The sequence below is a fragment of the Aptenodytes patagonicus genome, chromosome 1, assembly GCF_965638725.1.
Source record: "Aptenodytes patagonicus chromosome 1, bAptPat1.pri.cur, whole genome shotgun sequence".
Lineage (NCBI taxonomy): Eukaryota > Metazoa > Chordata > Aves > Sphenisciformes > Spheniscidae > Aptenodytes > Aptenodytes patagonicus.
Genome location: NC_134949.1, coordinates 129,579,849 through 129,602,773, shown reverse-complemented (window position 1 = coordinate 129,602,773; position 22,925 = coordinate 129,579,849). Strand labels below are relative to the sequence as shown.

Sequence of the window (22,925 nt, the reverse complement as noted above, 5' to 3'; positions counted from 1 at the left end):
AACTATTAAAATGACAGTCAAATACACTTCATATAATTGCATTTTGAAACCTATAAAGGGTACCATTTACACTTATAAAATTGGGAAATGTGTTGACTAATCTTGCTGCTCAGCTGCATGATACCACACTCAAAAGCAGTTTCACAATAATGTTACGTAAAGACCTACCTAATCTGGCAATGCGCAACTAGTCCATAGTGGTTTCAGCCACTAAATATAAGTCATTTTTACACTGTTGGCACTACAATGAAACCAAGAACAGATGAACAAAGTTATCTGTTCATGTAGCCAAGTAGCAAAGATTAAAAAAAAAAAAAAAGGGGGGGGGGGGGAGAAGTGGTGCCCTCCTCCAAAGCCATTGTGTATTCAGTACTACAGTAACTCCACTAAAAACAGATACATATTAAAGGCAAGGGACTGAAGTCACACAGCAAACAAAGCTGCCCTTGTTTTGGAGACTGATTAGGGGGAATAAAGAACAAATTGCTTGCACTGCATAAAAACTTAACGATTTTCCTTCTATTTAAGCAATAGTTCATTAAAAATTAGGTAAATATTTTTATGTGCTTTAAAGTGAGTGTAATAAATTCATAAGCTATGCTTTCCCCTCTGAAGATGGAAAGGGAAAGCATTACGTCAACACTGCTGTGAATATGCATGCATCAAATTTCAAGAAATTTTATGTTCCTGAAATAAAATAATACCATATAGTTGATCTTTATTACTCTTCGCTTATGATCTGGATGAAAGGCCATATTTGCTTCTAGAACTTCGTATTTGCTTCCCTGGACCAATCAAATTTGTATGTGGGACTCCAAAAGAGGTCAAAACAATGATAATTTGACCAGTGACACTTAGTATCCCACTCCTGGAAGCCTGTGTCTGGGCACATGCTAGAAACAGCACCAAAAAAGGCCCCTAATATATAACGCTGTATTTTACACTTTTAAAAAAAATTGTATTATGTGAAGTGTTGCCCAAGACTGAATTCTGTATTTCCAACCAAAAAACCACATGCACCATTTCCGCAGTGAACTGACTTCCAGTAGCAAGAAAAAAAAAGGAGTCCTGAAAAGGAAATCCTTGTTATGTTTTCATGCATTCCTGTGATTCATTGTATCTATTATATGGTTAACATGCTTCAACACTTGGAGAAATGTCTTCTGGGGAAAAAACCTTGGTTCCATGTCTTATGTTATATTTCTGCACGGAAGTATTTAATTCTAATGACACTTTGTTTACGAAAGTTATAGCAGAACTATAAAACAGTTAGACATTTATGAAATTTATACATACAAATTAGTTGAATTTATATAATTTATAACCAAACCAGCTTATGGCTTCTGCCAGAAAAAGAAAAGAAGAAAACTCAGATCCTTCATTAAGTTAAAACAAGCAAACCCCGCAGAAAGGCTTAGGTAACATTTCCTGTACCAAAACAGGAACAGTTCTACCCATGCGTGAAAGAAGTTAAAGAACTAAGCTAGGAACTATGCATTCCCTAGAAGGGTAGACTCTTGAAATGACAAACATCAATAGTGGTTTTAAGCATCAGTCTTGTTGGTAGGCACAAACTCTAGTACATGTCCCTTTCATCATGACCTTGACACCCTTTTTTTTAAATTATTTTTATTATTTTCCTAAAAAGCATTCTTTTTATACTTGATTTTGTATTATATAGCTAAATAGCTATTTACATGGTAAATTCAAATGCTTCCTACCTTTTTACGGCAACCTGCTTTATTATTTGTACAGCATACACAGAAAGTATAGTGGTATTTAAAAGACCAGCAACATAAATTCCATGACAGGCAGCTACCAACACTTTAAACACCTTCGCTTCAAAATTCCACATTCGTGCATTTTCTTATTAACAGAGGTGTCACTAATACCACGTGATTTTTGCAGTCTATAAACAGATGCCTCAACCTCTTCAGTACTGAGACATACACACTCAATGAATTTTCAGGAAAGCTCCTGTATAATAGAGTTATATCTGCAACACTACTATCACTAAATACTTTGATTAAGATTTCTCATAGGGTTAAAACAATAATAAAAGAAAAAGCAAAGTCAAGCTGATGCAGCTTTTCATTCTCTGAAATATCCTAATATTTTCTACCTTCGATGAAAGAAAACCTATAATGGTGCCTTCCTCATATTTTCACTAAATCACAGAAATGCTGGTGGGAAATGACCTCTGATGGCCATCCGATCCAACCCCGACTCAAAGTGAGGTTACTGCTAACATTAGATCAGGACAGCTGTGCCTTCATCTAGCAAAGTCTTGAAAACCTCCAGGGACAGAGGTCCTATAACCTCTCTGGGCTACCTGTACCTGCTGCACTACCCTCCCAGTGGACAAGGTTTTCCCCATGTTCAACCTGAACCTTCCAAGCAACGATTTCTGGCCATTACTCTTTATTGTAATAGCTGTCACTGTTAAAAAACAGCTTGGCTCTGCCGTTTTTGTAATTCTTCAAGTAATTGTAGACTACTATTATATCACCCTCTTAGCCTCCTCTTCACCAGACTAAACAAGCCCAGCTCCCTCAACGTCTCTTTGCCCATCAAGTGCTGTAGGGTCCTGACTATCTTGATAGTCCTTTGCTGGGACCATTCCAGTTCTTTAGCATCCCTCAAATTGTGAAGCCCCAAACTGGACACAATAGCTCAGGTGTGGGCCCAATAATACCACACAGAAGGAAGTAACTTCCCTTGATCTGTGAAATACGGTACAACACAGAACTATCGACTACCAGAAATTCCAGCTAAGTTGGTGTTTCCAAATCAAAGGCAAAGAGTCACTCGCTCTTTCTTCAAATCCAGTCTACATACGGTATAGTATCACAAAATTTGATGACATACAGATTTGTAATATTTTTTACTCAAAGACTTGAACTCTACACTGACACTGTATTTTTGCTTAAACTCTTGGAAAAAAAACCCAAAAACAGGGAGGGAGGTGCAGAATCTTACACACAGGTATTTTTGCAAAAAATAACTCGTGATTCACCATAGCCTTCCAATATCAGAAGGTTAAGATACTCTGTCATGCAACTTTACTCAAAATTAAACAAAGCCTTTCAAATAAACTGCACTGACAAAGTTATTTAAAAAATGCAAGTCTAAATAAAAAAAAATAAAAAGAATCAACAAGGATAAACTATTTAAGGAAATAAGCAGAACAAGAGTAAGGTCTCAACTGTAAGAAAATCACTCACAATCTGAAAATATGTCAGGGAAAAGATCTGCGGGCCCTTTGTAGAAAAAAACCCAAACTGACGCCAACTTTCACATTTTTTTTTTCCCAATGGAATAATTTTGGAATTCTTGTCCTAAGATGGATGATCCACAGCAATACCAGTTTTGATTCAATTGTCTTGCACCTCTCAGTGCTAGAAGTAGCCCAAGAACTACATTCAAAACACTTCTTTCTTGGCTACAATTTTGCCCTTTGTCACAACCAAAACATTTGGCAGAGAGTGTCTTCACAGCCCACTTCCAGTAAAACCAGTTAGGGATCGAAAGGAAACCTGAATCTTTCCTTATCAGCTCATTTATTCAGCTTCACAGTGGCTTGCATGCATACAAACCTGTACAGATGCATGTATCAGCCTAATAAGGTCTAGCCTATTAGAAGGTTGTGGAAGTAATGATAATCACTTTCTTTGTGAGGACATTTCTATCAAAATGAATTACAGATAACCGAATCTAAAATACAATGAATTTAATCTTGAAAAGCAACTTCAAAAAGAAATGTACTGTAAGCATTGGGCACTGCCCTTTAAATGGCTTTAAAAAACACTCGGCTTGTTACAAACAAGAGAGCAATCCGACATTAAATTAAGAAAAGACAGACAAATAATGTATATTGGTTTTTACTAAGTAGTAAGGAACTGATCACCATTCTCTTCCTGAGAAATAGCGTTTGCACTTATAGATATTTGGTGTTAGAACAGCTAACTAAAAGCAAGATATGCAAGCCACGCAGAGAAAAACAAAAGGAAAAGAAAATGCATGGGATGTGAAGAGAGCAGCAGAAGAAATGGACAGTAAAAGGTAGCTATGGTGTGAGCTGTAACAAATTCAGAAATAAGGAAAATGCTTTCTACACTTTTCTATAGCAAAAGTTCTGAGTATAGCAACTAAAAGCTATATTTGAAAATAAGTTTATTTACACTGATTTTTTTATTAGACCTTAATGAGTAAACTAGCTTCTGAGAGCATCACTCTTCCACACGAATCCTCTAAATTGAACTGTACAAAATAGTCTTTTTAATATCTAAAAATATTCAAGCTTCTCATTTTCTTCTGTGTATTTTGAATTTTTTTGATCTCTGTGATATGAAAGCTTAGTGAACTGTAGTAGAATCCGTCATCATGTAAAATAGGCAGCATTAATCCAGCAGATCATGCAAACAGTGACAAGGTGTCAATATACTTCATTAATATGGTTGAATTACAACACTACAGAGATTGATGACACACAGTATGCAAGACCATGAATGCTAATACTTAAATTCAATAGAATGTAGCCTAAATTAGGTTTGTTAGCTGTCAGGCATCATTACATAGCATTAATTTTTTTTTTTCCTATTACGAAACCACCGCAGAGATCCACACCAACAAAAAAATCACTTGAGATGTCTGCGTGTATACACACTACGTGTATTGAGCAACCTTATGGAAAGAATGCTATACTAGATAAAAGTTTGCCTTGCAAGCTAGTGGCTTCTCTATCATATACCACAAATGCTCATGATAGTATCAATTGATAAACACAGATTAGCTTAGAGAAGCATCAATTTTTCAAAGCGTGATTGCTTTTGTTACTGTGGTAAGGCAGATACCATTGATGTAAGACATCAGCATACCTTTTTTTTTAATGAGTTGTTTAGACTAGCAAATAGTCTTTCTTTTAAAAGGTATCCATGTTCAACCCCCTTGCAAGTTAAACAAATGGAAACATTGTATCAAAAATAGTTTTAAATTAACGCCTTTTAAACTGAAACATCGTATCAAAAACAGGTTTAAATGAACTTTTTTAAGCATAGTACTGTTAAGTCTAAATTTTCTCTCTAAATATTATTAAAGCTGTATTGCCCCACAGATTACATGCTGACTGTTGATACTAATACTACAGAATCACAGAATCGTGTAGGTTGGAAAGAACCTCTGGAGGTCACCTAGTCCAAACTCTTGCTCAAAGCAGGCCAAAGTAGATCAGGCAACTGGGCCTCGTGTAGCCCACTTCTGAGCATCTCTGAGGATGCTCTCCACAATCTCTCTGTGCAACCTGTAGCAGAGTTTTACCACTCACAGGGTGATTTTTTTTTTTTTCCTTGTCTCTAATTGGAATTTTCCATGTTGCAACTTGTCTGCGTGGCCTCTTGTCTTTTCACTGTGTGCCTGTAGGAAGAGTTTGGCTCCATCTGCTCTATACCTTTCTATTAAATAGTTGAAGACAGCACTAAAATCTCACCTGAGCGTCTCTTCTTAAGACTAGAGAAACCCAGTTCTCTCAGTCCATCTCTGTTGGACTCATGCCAGTACATCATTGTTTTTCTTGTACTGGGGAAACCAAGACTGGACACAGTGCTCCAGACATGATCTCACAAGGGATGAATAGAGAGAATAATCACTTCCTTTGACTTGCTGGCTACACTTTTGCAACAGTCTACTATGCAGTTGGCTGCCTTTGCCACAAGAGTACACTGCTGACAAATGTAAAGATTAAGTTCTTACCCATAAACACATTTCATCCCACAAGTGCGAAAGCACTCAAGAACAGAGACTTTTTAGATTTAATCGTAAGCGTGGAGGCATATTGGGCCCTTTACCTCTCAGCACTCTACATGTATGTGAAATTAATGGAAGGAATTGTCATCAGCTCCCTCACATGCAGAACGTCCTGTTCTCCTACTCCTGTGCCTCAGAGAAAGACTGGAGGTGGAAAGTTGTACAAAGATAACCTTCAAGGCCAAAATAGTCTTGCAGAGGGCAAAACTTTGAGGTAAAGAATGTTCCTAAGTATTAATCTTACCATTCCATTCCAGCTTACACTTTAACACAATTTACAAATACAGCTTCTTCCCAGGTAAGTTATCTAATATTTATTTTAGGCAAGACCACCATCGTGGCTCCCCACCAATGTGTTTAAGGAATGCTGTATCAGAAATAAGCCAAACAAATTAAAAACAAATAAGAAAAACAAAATCTTTGAAAAAATAAACCTAAAACCTGGATAGAGGAGAGTTCCACAAAAAACCCAAACCAAAACAAAAAAAAAAACCCACCCCACAAACACCACCAAAAAACCCACAACATTAAAAAAAAACGCAGAGGAAAAACAAAATGAAGAGTACACAAGTTGGAAAGAGTTTGTGAACAACAGGCTCAGATTCTTATGTGGAATTAAGGACTTGCTCCACATTCACTTATATAGCTTATGTGTCTTATATTACAAATCTAACGCATAGCAATTCAAAACCTTAAAAAAACCCCAAACCAATACCAACAAAGAACAAATACCATCCCATGACCAAAACCACAAAACAAAACAAAAACCCACTATACCCAGAAAGTGTTTATGATCTGTTAACTCAATGCCCTGCCAGCTTGAGTTCTAAATATATCAGTATAACACAAATGGAATCAAACCCCCAAAATTTATTAGTATACTCCCAAGCCTTTTCTTTAGAGCAAGGTAGCAAATGCAAACCCTCAACAGCTACCCTTCAGTTTTTTAAGTGAACCTATAATTCCTGTTGGCTTCTCTTTTCCTCCTGATGCGTCCCTACTCCTTTGTCTACTATCTCTCCCTTTCAGCAACTATTGCTTCGTGGCCCCAAAAGGTTGAATTCTACTGTCATGGAGTGAGGAAAGCAGTACTCCACTAAAGGTGGAAATATGTCCTAGCATCAGTAGTTAAGATGAGGCTCAGAAAAAGACTAGAATACAGACAGAACTTCTTTAGAAGATACCAAATCATTCTAGTAAAAATACACTAGCTCAAAATGTGATCATTTTATTTAGGTATAACCTGCTAAAACCATAATGCAGCTATATACAAGCTGAATATTATGGAAAGTGTGGCTTATATTTTGTTGAAGGGCTAGGAAAAAGAAACTAGCAATGGCATTACCAGATTTAAATTAAAATCTTTAGCAAAGCCTGAAGCAAGATCTAAGATTTACCTTGTCAATCAAACTACCCATTAAGGCTTAACACTGTTATAATTAACAGAAAAAGTTACTGACCCTTTTTTGCTGCTGAACTTGGGTTCGTAAGGACTTAGATGGCACAAGTGGAATCCCCAAAAAACTTTACCGTACAAAAGAATATGATCTCCAGCAAAAATATACTGGACATTGAATACAGAGTGATTGCATTCAGTTACCATGCTCGTTTTCATATAGTGTAAAAGAAGCACTTTATGCACACACGAGTTGCATATTCAACTTAGAAAAGACATATTGTTTTACCCTAAAATAGAAAATGTTAAGAGTTACAGCCTTTTATTTACACGGTAGCAGTTCTGCAGCATTGTCTTAAAATCCTTTAAAATATGAAAAACGTATACAGTTCTTCATATAATTTCGCACACTTTAATCGCAAGTTTTCACCCATTTTATAGCAAACTACTTGCTAAATCTAGACTAGTAAAAACAAAACTGCTATGTTCTTACTTTACTTCCTTTGTATGCTTTTTTGATTGTGAATTAATTTTTTTCTTTAAGAAATTAACTTTCTTAAAAAAAAAAAAAAATCCAAACAGAAATAGCAATGGCTTAGAGTTAGTATAGACCTACTATTCTTTCTAATGTGTATTACCACAACTGAATAGCCGTAGGAACTACTAAAGATTAGGAATGTATGCACTAAATTAAATCAAGTTAAATGTGAGATATAAGACCTTGCTTTAAAACTTCTACAAAATATAAAACAGAAAGGATCTTGCAAAGCAAGCAAACACAGAAAAGGTTGACAAATCAAAAAACCTGTCTGCTTAGAATTTGCTTAATTGTTTGTTCTTACCTTCTGTGCTTAATCCAGGACTTGAAGTGAATTTTGCTACATCGACAATCTTTACAGCAAACTGTTGCCCTGTTTCCCTGTTGATGCATCGCCGCACAACACTGAATGGACCCCTGAAACACACACACAGAAAACAGCAATAAATAACCCATTCTCTTTTATGCGTTGAACTACAATTCCATTATTTCTAAACAAAGTTTAGATTGCAACATTCAAGTGTAGTATTTACACAAAAGCTTATACCTCTGATCCTTGCTGCCCATTAAATGTAAAATTAATAATTTTATCTACAGACTAGTGTAAAGAACACCAAATGAGTTTTGTATTTTCCTATATTAAAGACACATTCTCTTACCCTGCCACTTTAGAAAGGCTATACTCTTAGACACCTTGTGTAATATACTGACATTATTTTTATTAAATTTTAAGTGGACTTTATTTTGATGCATAATCCAAAGGGGGGGGGGGGGGGGGCGGAACATTGGCGAGAAACACATTCTTGCTTTCAGTCCTAAGCTAGAGTTTAGAAATTACTATTTGAAACAACTGAAAGGATATTCCTTCAAAACAATGATAAGAGTAAGAGAATTGTTAAGTCATGCTGTTTGGTTTTATTTGTTTGTTTGTTTTACACAAACTAGGTTTATTTTGAGCTTATTTGGCATCACTAGATATAAACAACCTCCATTACAATACTTCAAAATTCCACAAAAGCTTGTAACTTTCTCTCATCTATGGTACTTAAAGAACGCCCACAAAAGTTACAGATAAAAAAATGTGTTAAAATTAGTTCAAACAGATGTTAGTATTGCACTCAACTAATAAAAAGCTAGTTATTTTTCAAAATTGAAATTACATTTGCCAAAACTCAGGTTAGAACAATGGCAACCTTTGAAAAACCATCACCACCAATATGCATTTTTGGAAGCTTCTTTTAGTAGATGATTTAAGTTCTTGGTGCCTTGACTTAAAATATGGAATCTTCCACCCAATGTTAACAACAAACAATACAATCAGATAATTATGGTTGGTCAAGCTTTCCAACATGAAAAATTAATAAGTTATGAAAACAGAATAGGATTGTTTCAAGACTGCAATAGTTGTGGCAAATCAATCCTTTTTTACTGCTACTTATTTAATGACTGACATGATAGTTCTAAAGAAATCCATTCTAAAGTCTTCTCAGAAAGGCGTAAGGGAAAACTTGAGAATGGAAAGAGCCTTTGTTCAGAAGTTCATCTATTGAGTGAACATTCACCTGCTGAGTGAAATAAATGCTTAAATATTGCTTAAAAGACAAATTCTTCCATTCAAGCAGTGAACTGGAAGTTAGTTTACAGGTTTCTGAGCAATGAGATTGCAAAGCAACACAATTCTCAAAATAAAAGGCTCCCTGAGAAGGGAGAAATGTCCCTCTGAGGGCACTTACAAACCTTTATAACTGGCTTTTGGTATTCCTTTACATACCAGATGATTCAAAGTATGTAATTCATCACACTACCAAACCTGTACTCCCATAGTTAAATCCAATTTTTGTACTCTTTAAACAACATACTTGCAAAGATTTCTTGAAATAGGGTAATTTCTGACACAGAACATGAATAGCAAAACCAGTCAATGAATCACAATCTAAACATTCACAAACAAGGAAAATATTTATTAGCACAACTATATATATGTGAATTATGCTGGTGCACTCAAACAGAACTAACTATACAAGAAAACGCATGGGTTTTTTCCTCTTTCCTTGCTCCTAACATACAATGAAAACCCCCATACTGATGGCTATTTTCTTCTCTGAATCCACACCCCACTATTATTCAGTATCTGGTCTTTTACCAACAGTTACCACAGGTATTTTTTAAAAGATGTTCAATTAAGACTCTAATACATAGAAATCCACTTACATCTGTAAATGCAAAAGGCTCAACTGACTTCATTTGGCATTGGAAGGACTACAGCTATTGACTTGGAATCCTCCCCCCACATTTCAAAAAGTAATCTTTTATTTAAAAGTCCCATTTTATATAGATCAGTGTCACCTTATCCCAAGCCTCTGCTTACTCTTTTACCATCTGTCAAAGTAAAATTGCTTTAAAATAGTATAAACACATTTAAAAACATTTCAAAGCCTAAACCACAGCTTTGGAATAACATTGGCAATACTCGTTTTCCTTCATTATTTCATTAAAATGATCCTTTTTCTTTTCATTCTTATTGTTTTTTCCCCACACAAAGCCTTTCTGAAGACATTAAATAATGCTTTTAACATAATCTGATGCAGAATGGTAGATCACTAGAGTGTAGAGACACCTCACAAGACCATATCCTTACTTATAGGTAGACCCCTGACTTCTGTTCATTCACATAAACTCTAAGAATATAAATATTTCTTGCTGTTGACCAAGCTACTTCTAGATTTCCTGGTTTCCTCAAGCCTGGGCTGGAGAGCTTGCCCAGCCACCTGAATATGTGTACATACTTTGAGCAGACAAGGAGAGATAGTTGGAGGAATCATAAATTAAAAAGAAGCATCCAAACTGCAGCTCCAAGAGGGATCAGACTTGTGGTCACCCCTACCTTTCTCTCTCGTAACCATGACTTATTTTTTCTTTCCATTACGTATTAACATTTTAGAACCCTGACTTGAGCGATTTGCTTCCCACATATTAAGTCTGGGACAAAAAAATTAAGCATTTTATTCAGTTCTGCAACAGAGAGGGTACAAGAGACATCTGTACAGTCTCAACCTTTATGGCCATATTGAAACTTAGCTATGGTTTTAACAGAACCTTCTCTACTTAGAATGAGGTATACCAAAGACTCGTAAGTAAATCAAAGGTGCTGCAAAGCACAGAAGACAAGAATTCAGCGATGCCCAAAATGAACTCATTCTGTTAAAAAAATACACCAATTTAGAGTTTCATATAGAAATCAAAAGATTTTTAAACATAACCTGAAGATTCGGCTATTTACAAGCCTCAGATTTCCAACTTTTTCAGAACTAGCTCTCTCATATTCAAGCCACAGACAGTCTCAAAGGAGTATATGTTATGCCAATACATTAGATGAATACATTCCATGACAATAGCAGCACAATAAAGGCTTGAATTTTCCAATTTTAGGTAATTTTAAAACACTCATGGGAAGGGCCCTCATCAATTACGCAGACACCATTGCTTCCACGTGCCAAGTAACAGAAAGGAACTTTTAAATAAATTATGGTTGCATTTGGCTTTTTGACTTTTTCCTCACAGCTGCAATGAAACACAGCAATTTCACAAACAAAGTTGTAATAGCCCACGGCGATACTGTCTAACCTGAGTCAGAAAACAAAAATCCGTGCTTCCTAACACAGTAGTTTCAAACCTTATTTGGAAGTTAAGTAACAAAAGTCTTTCAGGCCACCCTCAGTCTCAGCACTAAAATCACACTCTTCTCAGTCAGGAAAAGGACTAATATTTCATCTCTCAAATGAGACAAGGAGCTATTCAACAGTTATGTCTGCCACTGGGGAAACATAGATCACATCCTCACTAAATGACAATTTCTATAGCTCATTTTACTAACCCTGCAGCTCAAATTATACAGATGTAAAATAGGGAGGTGATGCAGATAGGTGATGAACAACTGTAACTCTAGATATAGATCATCAAAACTGCTATAGATAGATCAGATTACTTATTTATTTATTAAAACAGAGGAACTGAGTTAAGTTGCATAGTAAGACTTCATTTTGTAACAGTCATACAAACTGAAATTATAATGCAATGTTTTATATTTCATTTCTCTCTGTGCTATCCTTAACAGACATCCCTGCTGAGATATGCAAATCTCGTTTCAGATCCATCCTCCTGCCTCCCCCCAAGCTTTCAAAATCTTTCACTGCAGTTAGCATGCTCACAACAGACTACACTAGCTCGAAGTATGAGAATCATTAAAATATGCAAGTAGTAAGGACAGATGATTTTTTCACTGGTATTTTGTCAACACTGGCAGCAGCACATTCCAACACCTGCAATACTTTGGGTCCCACCTGCAATGTATACCAAAAAGCAAAATGTATTTTCTTAAACTGAAGTTGGGATGCGTGCTGATTTTTACTGTCTACTGCAGATGGAAATCAAAGTATTACAATACATTATTAAGGAGGCTATTGATTACATGTAGGCCATAAAAAAGTGGACAGGAATGCTGAAGAGGTGCTTCATAACCAGTTCTTTTCATGCTTCCAAAATTTCGAGTAAGCAGGGCAGGTCCTGATGTAACCTTAACCCTAGTGAAACTATTTTCTGGTGATTAGCTTTACTGTCTAGTACAGAACAGTTAATTTTATATCAGCTAGGCACAAACTTGAAGAAAATCAATTATTAATTACTCTCTCCGTCAGGAGTACAACACCTGAATTAGAATAAAATCCTAAAAATTTGAGACCATCAAAGCCTTTTTTATCATCTCCTTCACTTTAAATTATTCACTTAGAGGCTTGGGGAAGAGTGGCTGGAAAGCTGCCCAGCAGAGAAGGACCTGGGGGTGTTGGTCGACAGCCGGCTGAACATGAGCCGGCAGTGTGCCCAGGCAGCCAAGAAGGCCAATGGCATCCTGGCCTGTATCAGAAATGGTGTGGCCAGCAGGAGTAGGGAAGTGATCGTGCCCCTCTACTCGGCCCTGGTGAGGCCGCACCTCGAATACTGTGTTCAGTTTTGGGCCCCTCACTACAAGAAGGACGTCGAGGTGCTGGAGCGTGTCCAGAGAAGGGCAACGAGGCTGGTGAGGGGTCTGGAGAACAAGTCTGATGAGGAGCGGCTGAGGGAACTGGGACTGTTTAGCCTGGAGAAAAGGAGGCTGAGGGGAGACCTCATCGCACTCCACAACTACCTGAAAGGAGGTTGTAGCGAGGTGGGAGTTGGTCTTTTCTCCGAAGTAACAAGTGATAGGACGAGAGGAAATGGCCTCAAGTTGCGGCAGGGGAGGTTTAGATTGGATGTAAGGAAAAATTTCTTTACTGAAAGAGTGGTGAAACATTGGAACAGGCTGCCCAGGGAAGTGGTGGAGTCCCCATCCCTGGAGGTATTTAAAAGACGTGTAGATGAGGCGCTTAGGGACATGGTTTAGTGGGCATGGTGGTGTTGGGTTGATGGTTGGACTCGATGATCTTAGAGGTCTTTTCCAACCTCAATGATTCTATGATTCTATGATTAGGACTTCAAGAATAAAGATCATAAGCCAATATTTTGCAAACTTTATTTTTTTTATACTAGAATCTTGTTGGTTTATCTGTCTGTTTTGCTTCCTTTGCCCTTTCCTCCAATCCATGCTGGTGCGCAAGAATGAGAACTGGTTGTGATTAAAATATACCTTGTTGATTCCTAACAAGCACACATACTTGCAACCAGTAACTACAGCCTGTTCCCGTCCCATGTCCTGAATGAACTGAGCTGACCTGTGGGTATGGAGTTCCTACTGACGGATGCTGTAAAGACACTTTCTGAACCCCTATGCCTCAGAACCCCAAAACTTGAGGTTTTAAGTCATTTACATATCAGATCACCAAGAGTTTGCTCAACATCTCTCTCAAGTGAGTCACAATTTTTTGAGGAACTTAATATAAACCAAAGCATTTTGGCTCTCAAATTCAGTTTCAATAATTTAAGTTTAAAAATAAGTAAGAAACATGAATTGAACATTTTGTCAGTAAAACCAACACTAGTGAACAACATCTCTTCCATGAAGAGAGTGCTCCTTTAAAAATGAGCTTCCATTTAGGGGAAGTAAAAGGCCTTAGATTCCTCTTCGTTATTTAACAGGGCTTAACTATTAGGAACTTGAAATATGCAATACAGATCTTAAAGTTACCTTTATCCAACACTGTAAATGGAAGATCAATGTTTCCTAAAAGGGATTATGTCAGTTTGTTGCATTAAGATACTATAAATGTATACAGATAAAGTCACATAAGAAGAGACATATATACTGATTTTTTTTTTTTTTTTTTTTTTTTTCCATTTAAAGGCTATGCATTTGCTTACCTAAGCAGCAGACAACACTGCTTTGTACTGATGTGGTTAATACTGCCAAAACAACTGTATCAAAATTGACAAAAATTGTTGGACAGAAAGCAAATTACAACCACATTTTAAAGAGATAGGTCTTTCTCCCTCTTCACTCATCCATGCTATTTATAATATATACTGGTTCTTTAATTTTCCCTTTGATCAAAGTGAACCTCTTTTGAAAATTAAGTATTTCCAACATTAATTAAACCTGCAGTTAGTCACTGTATCAGCTCATTTGCACATGGAACTGAAGCTTAAAACAGTGATTGAACCTCTCTGTGAACTAGCACATTGGATTAGAGGGCATCCACATTTAAAAAAACATCACTGGCAATGTTGGGTAGACATCTTTTGTTTTATTCTCAAAGGAAAATTTTAAATACTGCATTATTATGACTGTGGCACAGAAGAACATTTGGGTTGAAGATCTGATACTTCGTTAGAAAATTAGATATCCCAGTACAAGTCACAAAACTGAGTTGCCAAGCAGCAATGTTTCTATCACAGGTATGCTTCAACAGTACACATCTTCAAAACCAAGTTTGTGTTTTAACTCAGCTTCAGGATAAAACATACGAAGAACAAAGCACAAGACAGCAGTTCACTGGATCTCAGCCCAATATGAAAACATACTTTCTAATATTAATCCAACAGAAAAAAAGAATATACAGAATACCGAAGCTGTGGTTCTAAGGCAGGAAAAAAATAAAAAAACCTGAACTCACAAGTCTTCCTTCACCTTCATGATCATTTTTGTGAGACATGATCACTTAAACACCTTTGAAAGTACTCACAGTGCTTACATAATATTTGAGTACAATGTCATTTTCTTTTCTAATGATTTTGTAAATAATGAAGTAACTGGAGAAAGGCTACTGAATAAAATGGTAGGGTTTAAAACAGGTCATTTAAAAACAATGAAACTACAGTCAAGAAAAGATTTGGAAATGGCAAGCATTTTTTAAATAATAGCATTTAAAGAATTTTAAAAATATTAGCTAAGTGATAAAACATGTTTTATAAGAAATTATTGCTACAGCTTAAAAATATTCCACTGCTGTCTATTTTAAAGGCTTAAGCAAGCTTTTATACATAGGAACAAAAACTTCAGGGAAAACACTTGTCAAAAAAAACCTGGAGAAACTTAAACTTTGGTTATTCAACGCAGAAATACCTGGTGAGGGTGGGGAAACATGCTAAAAAAAGCATAGTCATATCAATGCAGTGCACTATAAGAGCTAATTAGACACCCAGAATGACCTTATCACTCAGACTTTCTACTGTCAGAAGCAACTCCAGTTAGAAGCAGTGGCTGCTAGTGTGGACCAGAAACCCAGTCATGGTCCTCCTTCCATCCTACTGCCCTTCTGGCAGTGTTCCCCTCATTGCAGTGTTATTGGAACCACTTTTTCAGCCCTCCTGAAAACCGTATCTGACACAGAAAGGGAGGAAATGAAAACTAAAATTGAAAACGCCACCACACAATTATGTTCAGTGCCAAAATGCTGGCAGAGCTACCCCAGAGAAAAAGAGAAAGCAGACAGGAGGAGCTTCCAGCCTTTTTTCCTTTTTTTTTCTTAACCATTTCTTTCCTTCCACAGGAAACTACAGAACGAGTAGCCACTCCAGTGCTTTTGAAAGGGAAACACTCCCCAAGAAAACCTTAGGGTATGCTTAGAATTTATGCGACATCCTGAAAAAATATTTACTTTCAATTTTAAGATTTTATTGTATAACTCAGAAGCTTGTTTACATGGTTTTGTCACTATAAAAGCAAAACACTGGCAGAAAGAGATCTCTTCTGCTATCCTGTCTTTCCTATCTCCAACCTGCAAGGGGGATAAGCTATCCTTAACTGATGTGTAACCTCTATCAACAGAAATGGTAAGTTTGTGACCTGACTTTTCTTCTTATCAAGCAAAAAAGTAAGAATGAATTTATCAGTCATTCTACATTTTAATATATGAGGTATCTATCTACCAAATCTCTTAGGTATACATATGTTATAAACAGATGCTGATATGTAAAAATACCTTTAATGTATCTGTAGTTTGTAAACAACTCTTATTTTACATTGACTGGCTGGGATATTGAGGGGATGTGAAAGGAAGAACACTGAGATAAGATGCTCACTAGATTCTCTGTTCTATTACCATGAAATAAAAATTTCAGCACCAGTCACGAACAACATTCTTCACATGCAAGCTATTCAGAAAATATTTTTATGTTCACATATACTACAACACCCTTCATTTTCAGAATTCCATAGTTATCAGTTAACACTGACCTTATTCTTGCAAATTCTCCTGTTTTATTCATAGACTCATAGAAGAATTTAGGCTGGAGGGTATCTCTGAAGGGCCACACTTAATAAATTTTGTCAGAACATCTACTTGTTGCTATCAAAAATTATACCATGTTACTTTTTTTTTTTTTTAATAAAGAAAACAGCAGAAACTACCTCACTCTCTGAAAACAACCACTTACAAATAATTATCCACCACAGCATACAGACAAGGAAATTCTGCTTTCGATAATTATTGTAGTAATAAGCTTCATGGTCTTAAAAGAGTTGGTCTGAAAGCTGCAGCCATAGCAGGAATAGTAATAGTAAGTGTACTTTGTTAAGACCTATAAATCTTTTTGGAACAAGATCAGACATTAGCTGCTGGGCGGCTTTCTGAGGGGCGTGCTTCCACACAAAGGGCCATATGATACATACAGAAGATTGAAGGGGTTTTACAGCAAGATTACAGTACATCATTTCAAGTTCATGTTTGGATGATACTGAAGTATGATGACTGTTTTAAACAGAAGCAATAGCTATTGACATAGAACAGCTCTTTAAAGAGACTGTCCTCAGACCTTCCTTTACATCTTATTTTTCACTGCATTAAAGATCATTTGCAAGAGAAGGGTCAAGACCTTAAATTCAAGTAACTCCTAAATAGCCTTCTTAAAGAGTTCAGGCTCTTGGCTCTACGGATTCCATTTTTAGCTCATTTCTTCCTTGATAATCTGTTTCCAATGATTCACTACTAATTTGCTTTTGCTGCAAGATTATACATTGGACACTATTTTCACTTTCCTAAATCAGTACATAGGTCTAAAATGGTATGCTAGCAGCCTCATTCTTCAAGAAAGTGACTGATTACGTGTCCCATTTCCAGATGGATGAAAGAAGGAACAAAAAATTATTTCTAAGGCATGTATGTACTAAGCATACACAGGTAAATTATGAGACATTCTCTTAACTGAGATATAAATTATTATAAGGGTCTCAGAAAATGGTGCTGTTTTTTAACTGTTGGTGAGAAAAAGAATGAAAATTGGTTTGTTAAGCTGAGATGAAACATCCTGTCCCCTCATCAATAAAGAACTCAAGAAACTGATGACAAATAGGACTCTCCTCTCTCTCTCTCTCTCTCTCTCTCTGGTTCACCTTAAGGTAGGTGAGAATCTACATCTCATGCAAGAAGTGATTTAGGGCAGGTGGAAACTGGTAATCAAAGCACAAAACCTACTTCTTGAACAGGAGAGGGGGGGAAATAAGGAGAGCTTTGTTCACTGATAAATTCCCATTGGAAATACTACAATAAAACATGGAATCAAAATCCCCAAAACTTTATTTTTACACTCTAACATTCTGTAACACTTCACATAAAAACACAACACACCAGCAGCTGAATCAAGAGCATCAGTTCAAAAGTGTTCAGAAAAACTGATGCTGTTCTCCTAACAGACTCCTTTAGTATCTGACCAAATCTTTTGCCCCTTTCTCTTCTTTGTGAAGAAAGACCTAGTGCACAAGATCAGGAGGCAGTGAAGGAAATCTGGAAAAAAGTTTATAAAACTACATTAGGTATGAAATCATTCAACAGTGAGAAGAAAAGCAGTAAGAATGAAAAAATGTGTTAAAAAGAGCACTTCAATCACAGGAACAAAAGGGAGTATATTAAAAATATAGCTTTGCCTCCAAAAGAATAGAAAAGGGTTGTAGAGTATCTCAGTCTCATCAGCTAGAGACAATGATCATTACTTTTCTCTTTTCCCATTCAGAGAACCTTTTTACCCCATTCATGTATTAACACAGCCTTGTTCCATCTCAGGCTGTGGCTTCACCAGCATTTATTCCACAGCAGTACTGGCCAAACCAGCAACGCTTCTAGCTATTGTGTCGTCCTGAAACAGCTTTGGCATGGTTACACTGAACCAAATCAAAGAAGAAACAAAAACCACCCAAATATCCCACACAAACCACTTTTTTTTACTGTGCTACTTTTCATCCAGAGCAGTTGCTTGGTTTGGCTTAAAGCATGGCTACGCAAAGAGCTGTGTCGAGACGGTCAAAACCAGGAACAAATGGCTAGGACACAGGGGATGCTTAAGCAGCGCTGCTCCTAAAAGTGAATCTAGTCTCAGACCACAATGATTTTTTCATACAGTCCTACAGCCACCTGTAGGACCTACACTATATAGCATACATGCAATCACGCAATGAAGCAAAGGAACTCATCTAACCGAGAAAGTCTTGGGTAAATCCATATATAGCTGGCAACTATATATAGTTGCTAATATATAGCAACTAGGAGTGCTTTCGACAACACATAACACACAGAACAAGATGAGAAAGAAGAATGGGAATATGTCAGCCACCACTGTTGCCAAAAATTCCTTCATGAGATTATACCCTCAGGTGAACTTATATGCATTAACTGCTCCCTACAACCTTACAAAAGACTTACCATCTCTCCCTCCTGCATTGTGGTTCTATTTTAAATTTCCACTTTAAGATTATTAATGGTCACTTTATATCTATTAGTCCTGCTGACAAAACTGAGCTTACATACTACTTCCTCTTCTCTCTCTCTCTCTCAGATTTTGCCAAGCCTAACAAAATGCACTTTTTAATGATAGGCGCTCTCATTTCAGTATCTCTTCCCTACTTCTGTTCCAGTTTTAATTATTCTTAACAAAAGCAACCAGAACTGTGAGTAGTACTCTAGATGAGGTCTTAGTAAAAGTTTGCATAATGTTAATGATGCTTTCTTCTCTGCTGGAAATACTGCGCCTGGTACAATCCTGTACTCGCCTTCTCCACACCTACATCATATGGCCACCTAGTATAGCTGCATTCTTCTCCTCAGCTGTTTCCAACCAACCAGCCTTAGCCTACCCCAAAGCCTGTTACTAGTTTTTCCATTCTCAAGTCTAAATAATCTTTCGGTTTTTCCCTTTCTAGATGATGTTTAGATCCTCCTTTGCAGCAATCATCCTCAAACGTTGCATCAAAAAAAGCATAGTTTAATCAGTACAGTTCAATTTAATGTTTTTTCTTTTAAAATAACTTGACAGACAACTAATCCAAAACTGACCAGCGAGAAAACTTCACTTTTTTCACTATTTCCTCTTTGAATGCCCTGTTTTCATTTCTTCTTTAGTCCATTATGGAATACTTCACACTTATCATATTGTAATCTTTTTGTTTGTTTTCAAGAAACCAGTTGCCCAAACTACAGGAGGGATCTGCACTAGCAGATCTGACTCATAAAAGGGGTTTTCTCATTGCTTGGAATATACCACCACAATTCACTGCCTCAACACTGCTGCAGTACAAAAATCAGAAGTTTCCTACTGTACATGAGAATGGAGAAAGGTACAACTAACTTGCATGGGCCACTACAGAAGTAGAGAAGAAAACATTTTTGTTGGAAATAACCTCCTTTAAATACTGTCGTTATGTCTGTGGTAACAAATGACAGTTCCTCAAAATTAAAAGTACTGTAATATATGCAAAAGGTTCAGAAATTTTTTGAGGGCCTCCCTCTTCCCTATATCTGACTAACAACAAAACTGCCATTTAATTTGCTACCACTACACAATAGTTAAGTCTCAAACTTGAAAGATAGCAATGATCAAACAAAACAATGTTTTTAAAACACACACATATACTAGAAATCAGCATCTCCCACAAACCAATACCCGAATCTAAACAGAATTTATGTTGGTAATCAGTTCAATCAAAATTGCTTCCTGTATAGCTCAATATTTAAATTTTGCATTTAAAAAAAAAAATAATCCCAGTTCAGTTTAACTATCACTTAAAATCATAGCCTCAAGGATATTTCTGTGTGCATACCAATTCACAAGATCCCTTGGAACCAATAAATAGAGGTTACTGAGGTCAGCGAGAGGGACCAAGTTTCTAAGTGAGACAGTTTTCCAGTGTGGTACTGATCAGTAAAGCTAATGATCCAAACAATCTCGATCCAGACAGACAGCTTCCTGTACTTCTTACAGGAGTTCGGCCTCTGAAATGCCAAGCACCTTCATGTGTTAGGAAAACAAAAAGTATCCTGAAAAGAAAGTCTGTCTTGTGTGTCTCAAAAGTATGCAGATTAGTATTAAATGTTGTAAGTTTTCATCAAGATCATATATGAAGTGAAGGAAAACACAAATACTTGAGGTTTTCTTTTAAAGATGTTGGAAGACTTCTGATATTTCAGAAATTGAATTTATGACTCAAATCATCAGCCTTTAGGGTGATTCATAACATTTTAAATCATGGAAGGATTATGGGATTTATTAAGAACATTCAGCTGAATATTGGGTTAACAACTAATTAATAACTAATAATTAATATAAGTTAATAATAACTTCCTGGTTATGATATTTATAGAAGGTTGTTGAATTCTCTCTCTAGGGGATAAATGAATGAATTCTGACCTCTTGGAATCTGAAGCTTTCAACAATGTACTGGAATGAAAAATCTGACACAGAGAACATAAGAAAATTTAGTTTCTCTCTTCCATCTGGATCTGTTAGGTTTCTGAACAGTAGTTCCTTGTATTTTTATAAATTTAATGCATATAATCTACTGTTCAAAGTCAGGCTGTTTTTGTTTTTTATTTTTTATTTTTTTTTTTTTTAAGTACAGACTGCATTTAAACAGCCTAGTTATCTCTTATTAAAAAAAATTGGTCTATACCATTTGTACTAGTTCAGCCTTTTTCTAAACTTTAAACAAGTTACTTTTTAGTAGTTTATTTAGAAATGTCATCTCTCTCACTAACTTCAAAAATTAAAGACGTCTTGGAAAAAGGTAATGCAGCTATAAGAAAAACCTTTAAAACTAAATAGGGCTATCCACTTTACTAAATATTTGGAAGGTATATTGTTATGTAAGTACAGTAGGAAAATTAACCACTGTTGTTTGTAAAAGTAACAAATACCCTAAGTATTTAAACATGAGATACCAGCTTCCTGTAAAACAACTGTTAATGAATTTTAAATTCAGCTCTTCTCTTCATGTGCTAATTTAAAGTTAAAGGTCTCTCCTTAGCATGATCTTGCCATTAGAAAGACTCTACCTTACAAAACATCTCATATTAACTACAGGACAATTATTCCTATGTGAACTATAATCATCTACAAGACAATTATTAACAGACATACAGCATAATGTACTGTATGATCATTTCACAATTTCTTTATTGAAAACCCCACATTATTTTTCTAATTGCTAAACATTTAATAGAACTGTTAACAACCTGAAACTAAGTGTAAAGCCTTTACTTAAAAGACACATTTAGTATTTTTCCTTTTTTTTCGTTAAAAAAAAAAGGAAAAGCTGCCTGGATCAACTTCCCAGTCAGCTCTGAGACACAGTCGTACTACAGTTTGTGCCAGTACCAATGTGAAGATAGCACAGGGGTGCTAGCAACCTGCCAGGAGAGGACAAGGTTTTCAGTACTGCTTTTTTAAAAAGACCAAACAACAAATTATTCCTGGAACTATGAAATTAGCAGGAATCAGAGCACTGACTCCATCTCCACATGACCATGTAAGGTGCCACACTCCTGCAAGTGATTATTTGACCTTTGGGTCATTGACAACAGGAAGTTGAATTCATGGTCAAGGTCAGGAACAGCATCTGACATTTCACCAGTTTCCAGCTGCCCTTTATTTATTTTATTCAAGGACCGAATAGTGAAATGAGGCAGATGAGCAACCCCTTGGGTCCAGGAGTAGATCTCAGTTTGTTTCCTTACATATCCTCACACCAACAAGCAAAAAGTCAAAGTATTCTTTCAGTTATGTCGCTCTAAATTCAAATCAAACTAGAAGTGATTTCAGCTGCAGTGATAAATGCTGTGGTCCCTGATTTGGACCACAGAATCAAAGTTATTCCCTAAATTACTGTCTCAAAGCACCAAACCACCCGTGCACTGATGTTCTTTAAAAAAAAAAAAAAAATCTAGTGACACTGGTGAAAGTAATAAAAAAGAACTAGGAGACTGTTCACTAGGAAGCTTGCTGCTGCCTATTTGAGGCATTCCCAAGCTTAGCTTGCTTGGCTGCCACAAGTAGCTGGTGGCAGCTGCTACTGCTGTCACCAGAAAGGAGCCCAGCAGTAGAAATGCAGCCTCCAGCTTTGTTCTAGGCTATATACACACGAAGGAGTAAGCACATATCCACACCAACTTCCCTGCCTTTTTAGAAGAAAGCAAAAATACAGAATTTAGCTAGTACTAGGGAGTTGATCGTGCCCCTGTACTCGGCCCTGGTGAGGACGCACCTCAAATACTGTGTTCAGTTTTGGGCCCCTCACTACAAGAAGGACGTCGAGGTGCTGGAGCGTGTCCAGAGAAGGGCAACGAGGCTGGTGAGGGGTCTGGAGAACAAGTCTGATGAGGAGCGGCTGAGGGAACTGGGGTTGTTTAGCCTGGAGAAGAGGAGGCTGAGGGGAGACCTCATCGCACTCCACAACTACCTGAAAGGAGGTTGTAGTGAGGTGGGTGTTGGTCTCTTCTCCCAAGTAACTAGCGA

The 22,925-nt window shown here is 36.6% G+C and overlaps 1 protein-coding gene across 10 annotated transcripts in view; it reads right to left on the bottom strand.

Annotated features, from left to right (window-relative positions):
- Positions 1 to 22,925, bottom strand: part of CASK (calcium/calmodulin dependent serine protein kinase) — a 235,006-nt gene that overhangs the window by 167,877 nt on the left and 44,204 nt on the right. For all 10 annotated transcript variants that reach the window (XM_076355172.1, XM_076355180.1, XM_076355195.1 and 7 more), the window contains exon 2: positions 8,041 to 8,153. In XM_076355172.1, coding sequence (XP_076211287.1) covers positions 8,041 to 8,153 — 113 coding nt within the window. The remainder of the gene's footprint in view (positions 1 to 8,040; positions 8,154 to 22,925) is intronic.